Source organism: Olea europaea, chromosome 18 (assembly GCF_002742605.1).
Source record: "Olea europaea var. sylvestris chromosome 18, O_europaea_v1, whole genome shotgun sequence".
NCBI lineage: Eukaryota > Viridiplantae > Streptophyta > Magnoliopsida > Lamiales > Oleaceae > Olea > Olea europaea.
Genome location: NC_036254.1, coordinates 17,664,335 through 17,682,342, shown reverse-complemented (window position 1 = coordinate 17,682,342; position 18,008 = coordinate 17,664,335). Strand labels below are relative to the sequence as shown.

Sequence of the window (18,008 nt, the reverse complement as noted above, 5' to 3'; positions counted from 1 at the left end):
CTCAAATTCTTTACTAGGTTGAGATTTCACATTTCTAACCTCTGCTTGTCATTGGCTGCAATGAGCATATCATCAACATATAATAGCAAATATGTGATCGATCTACCATCTTTCTTTCTGAAGTACATACAACTGTCATAATTACTTCTAATGAAACTATGAGTAGTCATGAATGAATCGAACCTTTCATACTACTGCCTCAGTGATTGCTTTAATTTATACAGGGACTTCTTGAACAAGCACACATAATCTTCTTTAGCAGAGACTATGAAACCCGTTGGTTGTTTTGCATGTAAATATTTTCTTCAAGTTCTCTATGCAAGAATGCTGTCCTGACATCCATCTACTCAAGTTCCAAATCATTTTTTTCTATAATCCCAAGTAAAGCTCGAATTGAACTATACTTTACAATAGGCGAGAACAGATCTGTGAAGTTAACACTTGAAATTTGATTGTAGCTCTTTGCTACCAATCTGGCCTTATACCTAGTATCTTCAATCTCTAATATTTCTTCCTTCCTTTTGATCACCTATTTGTAACGTACAACCCTTTTATCCTTAGATAATTTCGCCAAGTCCTAAGTATTATTTTCATTCAATGACTCCATATCCTCCTACATAGTAATCAACCATCTGCTAGAATCACAGCAACTAACTACATCTGAATACGTAGAAGGCTCCTCAATGGAATTAGTATCTTGAGCCACATTCAATACATAAGCTGCTAAATAAGCCTTTTCGTATTTCTGTGGAGGTCTAATTTGTCTACGAGGTCTATTTTTAGCAATTGAATACTGTGGTGTCGGCAAAATATTACTGTCTATCAATTCTGAACTAGACTGCTCTATAGTATATTGTTTTGAATCTTCTGATTGTTCCATGGACCAATTTCCAACTTCACGTGCGTTAAGTGATTTCGTTCCTCTATTTTATCAGAATCTGCAAGGTGAATTGTGAACCATAGTTAGTTCATGAAATATTATATCTCTACTAACCACTACATTTCTTGTCTAAAGACATCACAATTTATACCCATTCATATCTGATTTATATCCAAGAAAGATACACTTTCTAGATCTAAGTTCCAACTTTTCATTATCCACATGACCATAAGAAGGACACCAAAAAATCTTCAAACCAGAATGACAAGAAAGTTTACCAGACCGTACATCTTCTATTGTCTTTTACTCAATGATAGTTGAGGGTGAGTGATTAGAAAACAAGCTATGGTAATAGCTTCAGCCCAAAAAGTCTTAGGCAATTCAGAATTTAAAAGCATACAATGAACATTTTCCATCAAAGTTCTATTAATCCATTCTACCATACTATTCTGTTGAGGAGTTCCGAGCATTGTCAAGTGTCTCAAGATGCCTTCAGCCCTACGAAGCTATTGAATTCATCTGAACAAAACTCCAATATATTATCTGTGCATAGAAATTTAACCTGCTGTCCAGTCTGCTTTTCTATCATTGTTTTCTATTTCTTAAAGGTTTTAAACACATCACTCTTCTGTTTCAAGAAGAATACCCAAACTTTGTTGGAGAAATTATCAATCACTGTCAATAGATAATAAGCACCTCCTCTTGAAGGTACTCTAGTCGGTCCATAAAGATCTAAATAGATATATTCAAGTGTTCCATTCGTATTGTATCTTCTTATAGTGAATCCGACTCTTTTCTGTTTTCCAAAGACGTAATGCTCACAAAACTTTGTCTTACTGATCTTCTACCCATTAAGAAGTCCCTTCCCACTCAATTCTGTCGTATCATTCTCTCTCATAGGCCTAAATTGTATATTCCAAAGTTTAGAAACTTCCTCATCAGTCAAAGAAAAAGTAGGAACTGCTGTATCTCCTGTAACTGTAAAACCCTGAAAAATGTACAACTGTGTAGACTTTTCTACCCCTTCATGATAACAAGAGCACCCCGACTCACTTTCAAAACTCTACATTCACCAGTTTATATATGACCAAAGTGTACTCAAAGATATGAGATTCGCTTCAGTTCTGGAACGTATCTGACATCTGTAAGTGTTCTGATAACACCATCAAATATTTTAATTCTGATTGTACCAACTCTAACAATTTTACAAGGCACGTTATTTTCTATAATCACCGCACCTCTCGAATCTCTTTCATATGTTGTAAACCAGTCTTTGTTGGGACACATATGGAAAGTACGTACCGAGTCAAGAAATACTCACAAGGTTTTGGAATTCATGTCGAAAATCACAAAAAGCTTTCCTTCACTTTTTCCATCTTCCGCAACATCAGTCTCCCCTGTGTTAATAGGTTGCTTTCCTTTTTCAATAGCACCATTAGCTTTATTTCTATTTTTAAGTGAATACCAATTAGCTTTGATATATCTCTTTTTCTTATAGTAATGACATACTTTCTTTGTATGTCTAGATTTTGATCTACTCCTCATATTCCTACCAAGATTCCTATCTTGATTTCTCCCACGAACAACCAAGCTTTCAACTTGACTCCCAGATCTTCTAGGAAGATATCTCATCTTCTCCTTAGATAATAAAGCATCATAGACCTCTTCCACAGTGAGAGTATCCCGAGTATAAAGAATAGTATTTCTAAAAGTTATATATGATGGCGGTAGTGAATACAACATCAACGTCAAGTCCTCCTCATCATACTTATCCTCCAATATCTCCAAATCGGGCACGATTTCTTTGAACTTAGTTAGTGATCATCCAACGACGCTTCTTCGAAATTCGGTGAGAATACAACTGCTATTTCAAGTGTAACTGCTCAAGCTCTTTTCATACAAAGTTGCTCCAACTTCAACTACAATGCAGCAGCACTTTTCTCTTTTAGAACATCATGCAAAAATTGATTTGACAGATGTAGATGAATTTGGGATTAGGCTTTATGATCCCCACGTTGCTTTTCATACTGCGTTCAGGTTGAAGGCATCTTATCAAAGCCAAGCAAAACTTCCTCTAAGTCCATCTGTGTGAGAACTGCTCTCACCCTCAGTTGCCATAAAGCAAATCTCGTGTTCCGATCCAATAACCAAATATCATATGTCATCGTTGCCATGCAGAATAATCAACTTTGCTCCGACACCACTTATTATGAATTGATCTCAAGATATTGACAATAACGAAATAAGCAAGAACAAAATAACAACACCAAGATTTATGTAGAAACCCAAGATGGGAAAAAACCACGGATGGAGGAGGAAAAATTCACTATAATCAATAGTAATTATGTTTACAATAAGATTTCAATATTCTCAACTAAAATCTAAAGCTCTCAAAATATTGTATGAATGTTATGAGAACAATATAACCGTGACTTAGATATATGAAATCCTAGAAGTCAAGTTGTAGATGAATAGAAGGTAAAAAACGCGTCAAAATGAGAAACACGTTTGGAACGGATAACCCTGTTACTCGAGCGACAGGCGACCGATAGGCGGATAACAACTCTGTCACTCAAGCGTCAAGCGGATTACAAGTCTCTGTAGAAAACATGTAGGTGCCACTCGAGCGGACAGCTAGTGGCAAGCTAGCAAAAATGCGGTGATATTTCTTTCCGGTCCGTAATTTTGATCTCTTCAAGACTACTTCAACTAAAACTCTAATACCCACTAGAATTTGGGTCACATTACAACAAGTGCATTTAATTGAATAACATTTACAAAAACGCAATGTTCCTCACTGAATTTGCAGATAATATCAAAGTTAATCATTATTGCATTCATTTTATGATGAAATTACTTATTGATTTGTTTAATACTGACCTTTGAAAGCTTATCGTAAGAATCAGCAGTTGATGGAACAAAACCAGCCAAAACATCGCTAGGAACGTGCTCAACAAGCCATTTAGGCCATCCACCAACCAGTTCATCTACAGCAAGTTTCTTGACTGAAATCCTCTGTGAAACATTTCCACCGCCATTGATTCCTCTCTCACCTTCTCTACTGATCTTTCTCTCCCGCCCCCCACCGCCGGTGGCAACCGCCTCATTCTTAACGTCCACTTTGGGCCGAGATGCCTTATTGTGAGCCTGTTTCTGGGCATTACGTCCTTGAACATATCCATTGTCAAGTTTCAACTTGGCAAGACCGTTCGTCGGGCTGTGCGTGGTCCCTTTAGCCTGAATACAACCCATCCTTTACGGAGGCGAATTTACGAATATTCTTGACTTTTGCAAGGAATCTAGGTGATGAAAGTGACTGGGTATGGTTTCCTTACACCATGCATAAGGTGGTAGGAATTGAGGGTTTGGCATTTTGATGAGAAGTAACACTGTTCACAAAGACAAAAGGTGGTGTAACTGTCCCTTGGCCGGCATTGTGCTGTACGTAAGGGTGGCTCCTCTTTCTCCACGCCAGAAAGAAAAGCCCAAGAATTTTATCCATTATCAATGAGTTGAGCTGTTTTATCAAGGCAATCTTTGTGTTTTTTTGTATAGCTGGACAGTTAACTCAACAGTTCGGCAACTAGATTCCGAAGCATGTCCATTATGAATACGTTTTTAAGATAGGTTACTTATTCGCTAATATTCATACTTTGCAAATATGTAATTTATTTGACCAAAATAATAAGTTATATATAAATTAATAAATACAATTGCTTCGCCAAGAGGAAGCAAATCAGCCACCATGACAAAGAACGCAATGGGCGGGATTTTTGAAAAGTCAAATGTTGTTTTTAAAATTGAGAAGTAGTTTTTGAACATGTTTAACATCCATTTGATAAGCTTTTTGCTTTTACTTTTGTTTTTTGTAAAAAAGTTTTTGGATAAAATTACCTTAATTTTTATTTGAAATCTAATTTTTAAAAGTACTTCTTATTCTGGAAGTGACTATTAGAGGAAGTCACATTAGATCAATTTCTTCTAAAAAAAATTTTAATTTAGAAAATGTACTTTCATAAAATTGACTAAATTGGTCCAAAGTAACTTTTGAGACTTTGTAAAAGTCATGTCAAATGAGCCTTGAATAATTTTTTGAAAGTAATTGGAAAAGTTTTAAGAATAAGCTAAAAAAGTTTCTTTAAAAGCTTTTTTACAATAAATAAAAGCAAAAACACCCCCAAAAGGGGTCCAAAGCAGCATTGGGATGCTACTTATAACTTTCTCTTTCACTAAAGCGAAAATTAAATAAGTTGCCTCCTCTTTCTCCACGCCAGAAAGAAAAGCCCAAGAATTTTATCCATTATCAATGAGTTGAGCTGTTTTATCAAGGCAATCTTTGTGTTTTTTTGTATAGCTGGACAGTTAACTCAACAGTTCGGCAACTAGATTCCGAAGCATGTCCATTATGAATACGTTTTTAAGATAGGTTACTTATTCGCTAATATTCATACTTTGCAAATATGTAATTTATTTGACCAAAATAATAAGTTATATATAAATTAATAAATACAATTGCTTCGCCAAGAGGAAGCAAATCAGCCACCATGACAAAGAACGCAATGGGCGGGATTTTTGAAAAGTCAAATGTTGTTTTTAAAATTGAGAAGTAGTTTTTGAACATGTTTAACATCCATTTGATAAGCTTTTTGCTTTTACTTTTGTTTTTTGTAAAAAAGTTTTTGGATAAAATTACCTTAATTTTTATTTGAAATCTAATTTTTAAAAGTACTTCTTATTCTGGAAGTGACTATTAGAGGAAGTCACATTAGATCAATTTCTTCTAAAAAAAATTTTAATTTAGAAAATGTACTTTCATAAAATTGACTAAATTGGTCCAAAGTAACTTTTGAGACTTCGTAAAAAATGAGCCTTGAATAATTTTTTGGAAGTAATTGGAAAAGTTTTAAGAATAAGCTAAAAAAGTTTCTTTAAAAGCTTTTTTACAATAAATAAAAGCAAAAACACCCCCAAAACGGGTCCAAAGCAGCATTGGGATGCTACTTATAACTTTCTCTTTCACTAAAGCGAAAATTAAATAAGTTGTTCATTTAAAAGTAACTCATAAGCAAAACTGATGGAGTCGACAATTATAAATTATATTGTTTATTTTATTTGTTTAACACATTTTTTAATTAATTAAAGGCAACATTGCCCAAGTTAGTATACGGTTTTGAGTCTTTTAGTTGGGTTAGATTTTGTTTCGCGCCTTTTCTTATTTAAACACTTTAAAGTGTTCTTTTTTGGGAGGTTAACCAAATAAAAACGTTGATGTTTGTTCTTCAAATATGAACCAATCATTAATTCGTGCGCGAATTTAGACATGAGGTGCAGAGTTGTCTTTTCGAATGTTTTTCATAACTTTCTTTATAAAATGATCATGCATTAAACTAAATTTTAACAAGGTTAAGTGTGTAGAAAAAAGGGAAAAGGTTTTTACTTCAAAAATTGAAATTAAAAAATCGTTCGAAAGATTGATTTAGCTTAGGGGCGTTAACGAGTCAAGTCGAGTCGAGCCAAAAATCTAGGCTCGGGCTCGGCTAGAGCTTTTTTAGGTCGGACTCTTTGGGTAAAAAATTGAGGCCCGAGTCTTATTGAGCCAGCTTGATTTTTTTCTGTTTTATGAAGGCAGTAGGCCGCTATTATTATTTATTTATTTTTTAATTTCGAGCTAGACCACGAGCCACATGATTCGACTGGGGGCTTGGTCCAAGCTTAGGATTGGTGAAATCGAGCCTCGAGGTTTTTACGAGCCGGGCCACAGGCGGCTCAAGCTCGCGAGCTAATTTGCCATTCTTAGTTTAACTACCCTTCAGAAAAATAAGCATTTTTCTCTCCGTGAAAAATTAACGTTTATGAAATCAAATTAAAAGGACAAAATATATACCTTTTTTTTTTTTTTTTTTTTTGAGAAACAGTTTTTTAGAATAATAAATCAAATATTTTTTCTATAACCTTAAAATAATCATTCAAAACAAAAAATAAAAAATAAATTGAAAATTGAAAACAGAAAATAGAAACGCAAACCAAATGCACCTTAAATTAAAGAAGTAACATGTTATTAAAATTTAAAGGGAAAGGTTTCAAATTTCAAAAATCAGATATTTATGATTTAATTAATTAATTATATATTTTATTAATTAAATATATTAAGTTACAGATCTATATAATTTAATCACATATTATTTTTCGATCACAAATCAGAATTTTTATATGTCAAAAATTATTTTATGCTCACAATTCAAAAATTTTACAAGTCACAATTTGTTCCCCGATCACAAATAAAAAATTTATATGTCATAATTTATTTATCGATTACAAATTACAAATATTATAAATCACAACTTATTATACAGTCACAAATTATTAAATTATTGATCATAAATTAAATTTTTTTTAGGTCACACGTTATTTTTTTGTCGTAATTGATCTTTTTCATTGATCATACATTGTTTATTGTTCACAGATTAATTAATTTAATAATCACAACAACCAGATCATTTGTGATCACCATCAACATTTGTGACCATCACCACCAACATTTGTGACCACCACTGTCACTAGTTGCACCGCCACCAAAATCGTCCTTGCCCTAACCACTATCACCAGCACACCACCCACCCTACCCTATCCCAACCACGACTAGACTACTACCATCGTAGCCACGACCATGACCACCACCATCGCCAGATGTATCGCCAAATCTATCTCCACCAACTCTAGATACATTATCAGCAATGCCCGATCCACCACCAACATTGCTAATAAACCCATCCCGACATTACCACACCATGAAAATCACCACCTCCAACAAACAAAAATCAACCAAAATTCATGCCCAAAAACCGTCCTAAAAATCATTTCAAAACCATGGTGGATCCAAAACCACAATAATAAGTGCTACTGCCATATCCACCACCAGTGCCACTGCCACCTCCACCACGATTCCTACAACCAACAGTCTAACACCACCATACTGGATCACAAGTTGCGCACCACGTGACCACCCACACCACCATGTATACCACCACAAAATCATCTATAAAAACTATCACAAAATCACCACAAAACAACCACAAACTAAAAATCCATCACAAAACATAAAACCACTAGAGCATACGACACTGTGTGCGATACTCTGAGCTTGTTGCTACGCATAGTGGAGGCGAATTCGAGCATCGTTTCAGCAGCGAATGGCGATGGGTTCACTATATATATATATATATATATTAATTAATAAAATATTTGATTTTTGAATAATGAAACATCAAATCTGATTTTAGAATTCTAAATTTTTAAAGTAGTGCGTGGTGTAATTTCCACTTCAAATAAATTATGATTAGACAAAGTGGAAATTACATAAAACCATACTTTAACTATTCAACCTTCTAAAATCAGATTCAAAGTTTCATATTTCAATAATCAGAAATATTATTTTAATCAATATTTTATAAAATAAATATTTTACTAATATACTCAATTATATACACATTAATCTCCACCGGATTTCATTCCCACCGTATTTCATTCTTATTCCCTTTCTTCTCTCCACACTCTCTCTCCTCCCAAAAGCCACTGACTCTGTCTTTCTTCTCTCCACTGTCTCTCTCTGAACTCTATTCTTCTCTACCAGTACCGGCACCGCCACAGCTGCTGGGAATCATCTGAGCGCCACTACTATGAAATCGTCGTCGCTATGTCGTGCCGCTGAAGGAGGAGCTTCGTTGAAAGAGGGCCTCTGGCTCTGCGAGATCGGACCGGCGCGTTGCTATGCACGGTAGCAGCATGGGGACCGGACAGATTGTTGCGAGATTTCTATGTTTTTGGTGGTTTTAGGGAGGTTGGTGTGGTTGCGGTGGTGACGATGGTCGTTGGCGCAGTGGTGGAGGTGGCGGATTTGTGGTGTATTGGTGCTAATTTGTGTGAGTTTTGTGTACGGGCGCCGATTGTGCGTGGTGGTTGTGGTTCATTGGAGTAGTGGTGATGGTGGCGGAGATGGCGAGGTGCGGGTGGTGGTTCGTCGGGGTCGTGGTGGTGCTTGTCGCTATTGGTGCGCTGCTCTGATTTAGGGTCTGGATATGATTTTTTTGGTGTTGGTCGGTGGTGGATGTAGCAGTGTGCGGTGGTTTATGGATGGTTTGTGGTTCTAGCAAGTAGCAATAGACGGTGGATGTTTTGGTGACGACATTGGTGACAGTGGTGGTTCGTCGATGATTGTTGTGGAAGTGGTTGTCACAAATGTTGGTTACAGTTATTTGGATGTCTTTGGTGGCGGCGGTGTGGTGGTTTTTGACGGCGGAGGTGGTTGTTGGTTTTCAGAGTTTGGTGTGTGGTGACGGTGTGGCTACTGTGACGGTGACTTTGCGTTGATGTGGTGGTGGTTTTGCAGTCTGGTGGTGAGATGGTGGTGGTGGTGGTCGGGGTGTGGTGGTCGGATGGGATATGGGGTGTTTGTGACCAATAAATTGGTTAATCGATGTCCAACAAATAATATGTGACTTTAAAAAATGTAATTGTAACCCATAATTTATTAAGTTGTGATTGTAAAATTAATTGTGACCAATAAAATTTTGTTTTTGTGACTAATTAATGAATTGTGAGTTATGAAATTTTTGATTTGTGACCGATAAATGAGTTGTGACCAATAAAAATTTTATTTTGTGACTGATCAATTAATTGTGACTTATGAAATTTTTGATTTGTGACCGACAAATGAGTTGTGATTAATAAAAATTTTGATTTTGTGACCGACTAACGAATTGTGACCTATGAAATTTTTGGTTCGTGACTGACAAATAATTTGTGACTTATATAATTTTCAATTTGTGACTTAGAATCAATTAATTTGATAAGCGGAAGTTTGGTGGTGGTCACAGATTATTTGATTGATTGTGACTATTAAATTGATTAATTCGTGACAAATAAACAATATGTGACCACCAAAAAGATAAATTGTGACCAAGAATAGTGTGTGACCTAAAAAAATAATAATTCGTGACCTATAATAGTTGTGATCTGTGATTTGTAAATAACTTGTAATGTATAAATTTTTTATCTATGAAAAATAAATCGTGACTTACAAAATTTTTGAATTGTGATCATAAACAGAATTTCACCTTAAATTTTTTGATTTGTGATCCAAAAGCAAGTTGTGACCAATAATTTGATAAGTTGTGACTAAAAATTAATTCGTGACTAATTAATTTTTTTTATTTGTGACTGATGAACAAACTGTGACTTATAAATTTTTTGAATTGTGATCGTAAAATAATTTGTGACATAAATTTTTTTATTTGTGACCAAAAAATAATAAGTTATTAATTAAATTGTTAATTTGTGACCAAATTGTATAGATATGTGACTTAAATATATTTAATTTATAAAATAAACAATTAATTAATTTAATAATAAATAATTTTTAATAAAAATATGATTTTTGAAGTTTAAAACTTATTTTCTTAATTTTGAAATATGTCATACTTAATCTCCCACTTATGAAATTTTCCCTAAGACAAAATTGGACCCAAAAACTTCCAGGCCTACCGGCCTAAGGTGGCTGCCTCTTTTTCCTTAGTCTCAAGTCCCGCTTTGCTTTTTTATTTTCAATTTTATTGAGTTTTGGAGTATTTCACTTCTATATTTGTAATTATTGAGCACAAACATACCAAGAATTCATTTTCCAATTCACTTTTTGTGTTTCGATTAACAAAGAAATATGGATGAAATAGTTAATAAAGTGCTTGACATTAAAAAACATAAAAATAATACCATGGAACTAATTACAAAAGATGGAGTTGAAATCTAAGGATGTCTTGAAGAAGAAATAAGTGACAGATTTTGTCAAATGTTGTTGATACTCTCTTTGATTTCCGCATGATTAAAGACAAAATTTACAAATTTCAAGAGATTTATAAATTTACAAATTATTAAAAAAGGAATTTATTTTTTAAATTTTTAGTTTTTAATTATTTATTTGTACTTTTTAAAAAATATAGGAATATAATTGTAATTTGTTCTTTATTTTTTTTAAAAAATAGGATGATATATTTGTCATTTTATGGTTTTTAATTGAGAAAATGAATGAAAATGATGATTTTCGCAATGAAATACGAAAATGTGGGTAAAAATGTCAAAAAATGAAATGTGGAAACGTTTTGCATAATTAGTTAGTGATGTTTTGTATTAATTACTCTTTTAATAATTTATTTGAACTGATTTGCACTTTTTAAAAAAGTTTGAGAGCGTGATTGCAATTTGTTCTTTAATTTAATTTTCTTTTCTTTTTTATATTATTTAAATAAGAAGGTTTATTTATCATTTTACATTTTTTATTGGGAATTTGAATAAAAATGATGATTTCCGCAATAAAATGTAAAAATAATGGTGAAAATACCAAAAAATGAAAGAGAACGACGTTTTGCATAATAAAATTGAAATGTATGAATATTCTATGCTAATTAACCTTTTTTAGATTTAATTATCAATCAATTCAAACCATATTTGTATAATTTGAGAAACTTAACTTATTAATTCAATTAATATAAAATGAGCACGATTTTAGTAGATTATTTATTTATATTTTAACTCTTCATTTTACTTTGTTCAAAAAATATTTATTGATTTTTCCTAATTTATTATTTATCATAAATTTTTATATTTGAATGATCAAGTACTTTAAACATGAATTGAAGAATTCAAGTAGATTATTAAATTCTACAAGTTGTTAAATACAATTATTGTAAAATATAGAATAGATGTCACTCTTGTATTTCAAAAAATTAAGTAAAAGTCTCTTGGAGTTAATTTTTAAGCATCAATTCTGTGAAATAAAGAGCATTTTGTAATTAGAGAATATTTTAGAGATGCTCTATTCTCAAAGAGTTAAAATAAAGAGTTTCTTGAACTTATTTTTAAAAATTAAATTAATAAAATATAAGTTGTTTTTATTTTTAGATGATGTCTTGAAGATGCTCTATTGAACGCTAAGCCTTAAAAAATGGAACAGAATGGATACCTGACCTCCCCTTCCCTTGAACCACAAACTATTCTCTCTCAAATCTTTTTTAATCTTCTTTCCCTTCAAAGTTCAAAGGGTCATTTATAATACTTTCTTCTTTACCAAGTTAAGAATATCTTTAACAAATACAATGCCAACCGGGAGCACTGACAACTTGTGTTTCAAGAAAGAATTGAAGTCCACTTTGGTGATCAAGTTTAGCCCCATTTGCAACCAATAAGGCTATGTTTAATTGTTCCACTTTTTCATGAAAAATGGAATTTGAATTTGGTTGTCCAAAATTTTTCTTAGAATTGAAATTCTCACTTTCTTGTCACGTCAAGAATTCCCGATTACTATAGCAATTTTTTTTTTCGATTCTTTTTTTTTTTTTTTTGGCAATGGAAACAAATTATAAGAATTATTGTAAAAAAATATTTCCCTTTAGTTGACAATTTTCATGTAAAACAAAGCCAAACGAACACCAAAAGATAGATGATTTTCTTGAATTTTTTTTTTTTTTTTTTACAATGGAAACAAATTTCATTCCCAATATCAGTAAAGTCTATCCCTTTAACTGACAATTTTTATGTAAAACAAAGTCAAATGAACATAAAAAAACACTTTCGTTTCAACATTTTTCACGTGAAAAATTATACTAATCAAACACAATAATTTACAATTCTCAGGAAAACAATTTTTAGACAATTCATTTTCCTGAAATTCATTTTCATTCCACTCAAATTCCATCTTTACAATCAAACGAACCCTAAGTGTCTGTTTGGCACCCTTTAAGATTTTAAATTATTTGCTACAGTATGATTTTCACCATACGTTCACACAATAAAATATTTTACACACAAATCAATAAAATTTCTTTACATTTTAACCAAACATTCTCCAAAAAATACTATTCAAAACTCTTTAACTTTTCAAAAAATGGACAACAAACAGAGCTAAATGAGAAAAATCATATTTTGAATGGTAATTAGTAAAAATTTTGAGTTTACATCTAAAATATTTTATTGTATCAACTCGTGATTAAAAATGAGTACGTAAGAAAAAGAATTTTCAAATAAGAGCTTAAAATCATGGTTGCTGGGTCCGTCTACGTTTCAATTATTGTAGTTGTCATTATAATCAAGAGGCCAAATGCAATTGGAAACCACCAACTCCAATCTCAACAACACAAGGCCCCCACCAGAAGAATAATTAAAACAATGGTCTGTAAACAAAATATCTTTGATATCGAATCGAGCACAAGAAAATAAAGGGTAACTCTAGATGAATATCGACATAAAGAAACCACAAACAATATGCACCAATACATTAAGCTAAACTGTCCTTTAACCATATAATATATCAGAAGGGAGATCTTAAAGCTCACTTGCATCTCTCACTGAGTATAACAAAGCTCTCTACATTTCAAGAACCTTCAAACTATTATCTTGTTACAATGACTTTTCTACTTATCTTTTGCATTAGCAATGACAGACTCAGATTCCTGACAACGCTGTAATCTTAATTAGAAGAATCATGGTTGCATGTCCATTGAAGTGTCATTGGAGCCTGGAGGATTAGGATCCCTGCTTGGATAAATACTGTTCTCGTTATTGCGAGTAATGGTATTTACATAGTAACCTCCCTGCATCAAGTGATGGTGCTGGAGGCTCCGATTAACAGGACTGGAGAGAGCATTTGAGGAAATAGAGTTCCCGGAACGGAGTCCTTGCCCAACAGTTGCAGGACCAAATGAATTAGGACATACTTGAAATCCTGTGTGAGCAGACTGCATTGCAGTTTGAGACTGTTGTTGCTGCTGGAATTGCAATCTTGGGGAGGACGGGGGTTCTTCCATTCCATAACTGAGCTCATTCTGCAATGTCACAAATAGACCAAGAAGCATTTAAAAGGATGAATTCGAATAAGGAATTGACAAACATATTCACAGTACCAATCATAACCCCATCGACAAAAAATAGCAGTACCATGATTTTTAACACCACACAGATTTTAGAGAGAAAAATCCCACATAAAAACATTAACCAAATGCAGATAAAGTAAATAAAGTGTGGTTATGTTCATGTTCTGCCAGGTATTTTAGCAGACCACATAATGTAAACATGGCAAAAGACAAACAAATATGATTTGAGCAGCCCAAGGGATAATTTTGTGTGTGTTCTCTGGAAAAATAACATGTTTTACAGAAGCTTTTCTAGAATGCTGAAAGTCCGTTTATGACGTGGCTCCATCAGCCAGATGAGAAAAACACTAGTTTTTCCCTTTATTAGAAAGGTTTTAACTGTTAGATATGGCTTCACTTAATTATTGATTAAAAAATATTCACATCATCAGAAAAATGTTGTGCTTTGGCACTATGAAGTAACTAATTTTAGAAACATTTCCAGAAACACGGCAAGTAAACGTGCCTTGGACATTGCAACATGCAGGAAATCAGGGCCACTTTTTCAATCAATATTCCCAGAGAAGTAAGCATACACCAGAAAAAAGGCAAAGCATGTTATTTGAGATTTGACTAATATTGAGCTAGGAAAATAGAACAGGAATTAAACAATTCAACATGGCTATTTTGCGACAATAAAAATTCTTATTAGAAAGGCGGAATTTAATTCATACATGCATAAAGATGAAAATATAGTGGATGTCTATATAGTGATGCTATCGAGCAATTCCACAATTGGACAGAGAGAGGAGAGCTGAATGAACATAAGAATAGCTCTTTACAGAGTTCATTACGTTCATAGCAACTCCATGGTTTGAATACATTTACCTATGACATGAAGTGTCCATAAGATCAATTTCTTCTATCAAATAGGACAGAGAGCCTACTAATTTATTTTTTTTCGACTTATGCTTTACTCCCAAGAAAGTTAGAACAGAAGCAAGGAGAACCCTTGCGTCTTTGCAGAGTATTTGAGAACTTATAATTTACCAAAGCAGGATAATTTACATATTTTCAAACACTAACAAACTTCCTAGCTGGTGAGACAGTTCATAATGTGAAGATGAATTACCGTACATAACAAAACAAATTTTCATACCACAAACATGACAAGCAATATCAAGTTCAAATGAAAATAATTACTATCATAACTAAGGGCACATTTGGCATAACTTTTACTTCTTGTAGAAGAGTTCTTAAATGAAGCTACAATATTTATTTTTTTGAAAACTAATATTTAAAAAAAAATTTCATTATGGAAGTGCTTTTAGAGTAAGTCACATTGAACCAACTTCTTCTAAAAGCTCTTCTAATTATCAAAAGCACTTTAACAAAATTAGCCAAACGGGTACAAAAGCAACTTTTGGGTTTCAAAAACTCCTTTTGGCTTTTCAAAAGTAATGCCAAATGGGCCCTAATTCTTGTTATTCAACATGTGACAAAGTTCATACGGTAGCAAAATCAACCAGGAAGTACCTGGCAAAATAACCACATGCAACTCCTTAAATTATATGGACCTGTAAACTTGGTAGATTAATTCAATATTAGATGAAATACTTTGCCATAAGTGACCTGAAGTTATTAGCTCAATGGAACGGTGAAATCCATTAAATTGAAATATGCCATCTTTTGAGTGCTAAATTTAGTTCTATACCATAAAAAATCCTTGCACATTAAAGAATCTAGATACGCCTATCAGGGAGAGGGAGGGAGAAGAGAAACCGGATACAACAATTTCTAAAACTCTAATTCATGTTATAAGATTCACGGTTTCTGTCTTCAGAAACTTGGATCAGAGTTGTTCAAAAACAAAGATCCAATTATGATGGCAGTAAAACCTCAGGCTAGTAACTGTTATTATTCATTACAGTTTTATTATTAGAACTTTTCACAACAAATATGAGCAAGAGCCATTCAAATGATATGTAATTTTACTCTTAATTTAGGGAGGTAAGCGAAAAGAAACTACACTTATCAACACATAGCATTCAAACTCAAAACCAACATTGTCAATACAAAAACCAGAGGCCCATTAGCTGCTACAAAAGCATATATGCAGAAGATAATCAATATATATCATAAGAATCAGCAAAGATGCACCAAGTATATCATAATGACCTCGACAAATTGCAAAGAGGTATAGGCATGCGTTTTGAGGTTATGAATCATTAAAATAATGATAACAAGATAAGAACCTGAATATAAGCACAAATATCTCCGGTAGTCACTCTAGCCCCATCTTCTTGTTGCCTTGAAATCCAATTATAAAGTTTCTCCTGCAATAGAACAGAAAATAAACCTCGATAAATAACTTAGGAAATTAGAATCTGTCTTAATACGCAGTACATGCGAAAGATATCGTAAAAAAAGAACAAAATATCATAGATTAGTATTGAATACTAATTCACATTCCAAATTGAGTAAAAGGTGTGCTGAAATTACTCTATTCTTCAAAGAGATCTTAGAGATGCATAATTTAACATCAAAATAATCACCCAACGTATATAGCCAGTAACAAGCGCTCAATTGGAGGAATCCCATCAGGTAAAGTCGATAAAACTAAGTCATAAATAATAAACATCATAGGTTACTGACCAGCCCCTGGCGTTCACCGGCCTGAAAGGAGAGGCGCTGGTGGTGCATGGCCTGGGTGTAAAGCTGGGAGAGGGAGTTGGCAGCGCTGCAGAAGGTAGAGTACATGGTTCGATCCACCTCATCTAGACGCGTCGCATCGGATTTCCTCTTCTTTGCCATTCGTAAAAATGAAGTTCAAGAATTATTCTACAAAACCCTAGATTGGTTGGCGTGAATAATTTATCGGATGAATACGGTGCTTTTTCTGAGTTTTTGGGACATTGCGTTACGGAAGGAAATGGAAAGTGAGAAATCGGGTGGCAAAGGCTTTCGGTGGCCCAGTGGGTCAGTTTTGTGCTTTTTGAAATTCCACGTGACAAATTCCCAAATGAATCATGCTATTAGCCTCCGTTTATTTCTTATTCTTTCCCTATTAAAATGAAAAATATAATTGTTATCGTCACATCAAATCACCAAATTTAAATTTCTATTTCTTGTGTGCGGTCCATAACGACAATATTTTTTATTTTTATTTTTATAAAAATGAAAAATAAACGCCCCTTAGTAATTGTTCATTGCAATAATAACACTACGTGACATATATATAGCGGGTGGTTATTTGATACATGTATATCACGTAAGGTGATTACGATAATTAGCGATTACAAATAGTATTATTCTTTCCTAATTAATGTTTGCTTCCCACCAAGAGGGATGTTTGTAGATGGATCCCCAAATATCATTCACTATTCCCTTTTTTGAGCCCCATCCTTCAATCGAAATACATTTTCCAACTATGATTTGACCCAATTTTAATCACATATTTTTTTTAATATAATAATATTACATGTAAATCCAAAATATTTCTTTACTTTTTAATCACACATTCTACAACATAACACTATTTTAAAATACATTTTTTGAACAAAAAAAATAATAATAATAGAGCTCAAACAACCCCTAAAGCACCTTGGTCCCCATTCAAATTTTTGTAACTATGTCAACTTTCATTTTATGAGCATATCATCAAGATGTGTCAAACGAATGGAATGGGTCTAATGATATGATCCAAGAAATGCAACGAGCTAATAAGAGTTTGACGTACATCGAGAAGAGGCTAAGGTTAAGTTCAAGATTGATTAAAGTCAATAAAGCCGTGCAATCACTTGTTCAAGTTACGGAGTCCAAAGAGGATGACGTTAACAAAAGAAATGAGAAAAAACAAAGTGGATCAACTTGATTCGAGTAATGGATGATGAGGCTAGACATTACAACTATGCGACCACATAAACCCTTGCAGAAACCATAGATGGGAATTACGGATCTTCTATGCGACTACATCTAGTCACACTATGCAACCGCATAGTTCAAGCGGAACGCAATTTTTCCAATTTTTCACAAAATCTCCTAATTTAAATAAAACTCTATATTTTTGATAGCTTTTATAATCCTTAAAATTTGATTTCGTTTTAACTAGGTATACGAAATCTTTTATTTATCTAGAACTCTAATTTATGGTAACTTTTAGTATTACTAGACTTTAATTCCGTCTTTAATTAAGTTTTATGGATTTTCTATAAATAGGACTCATTACTTCA

The 18,008-nt window shown here is 33.2% G+C and overlaps 1 protein-coding gene across 1 annotated transcript; it reads right to left on the bottom strand.

Annotated features, from left to right (window-relative positions):
- Positions 1 to 13,101: 13,101 nt before the first annotated feature.
- Positions 13,102 to 16,796, bottom strand: LOC111367651. The gene is made up of 3 exons (XM_022988637.1): positions 16,432 to 16,796; positions 16,032 to 16,112; positions 13,102 to 13,749 (listed from the first exon to the last, which is right to left on the bottom strand). The coding sequence occupies exons 1-3, from the start codon at positions 16,588 to 16,590 to the stop codon at positions 13,408 to 13,410; spliced, it is 582 nt and encodes a 193-aa protein (XP_022844405.1). The 5' UTR covers positions 16,591 to 16,796; the 3' UTR covers positions 13,102 to 13,407.
- Between the last annotated feature and the right edge of the window lie 1,212 nt (positions 16,797 to 18,008).

Bases quoted from the DNA above. Each gene is read 5' to 3' on its own strand.
- LOC111367651 (XM_022988637.1), bottom strand. From the start codon at position 16,590: ATGGCAAAGAAGAGGAAATCCGATGCGACGCGTCTAGATGAGGTGGAT. The intron at 16,113-16,431 runs GTCAGTAACCTA...GTTCTATTGCAG, and splicing joins CCGGTGAACGCCAGGGGCTG to GAGAAACTTTATAATTGGAT. The intron at 13,750-16,031 runs GTTCTTATCTTG...GTGACATTGCAG, and splicing joins ATATTTGTGCTTATATTCAG to AATGAGCTCAGTTATGGAAT.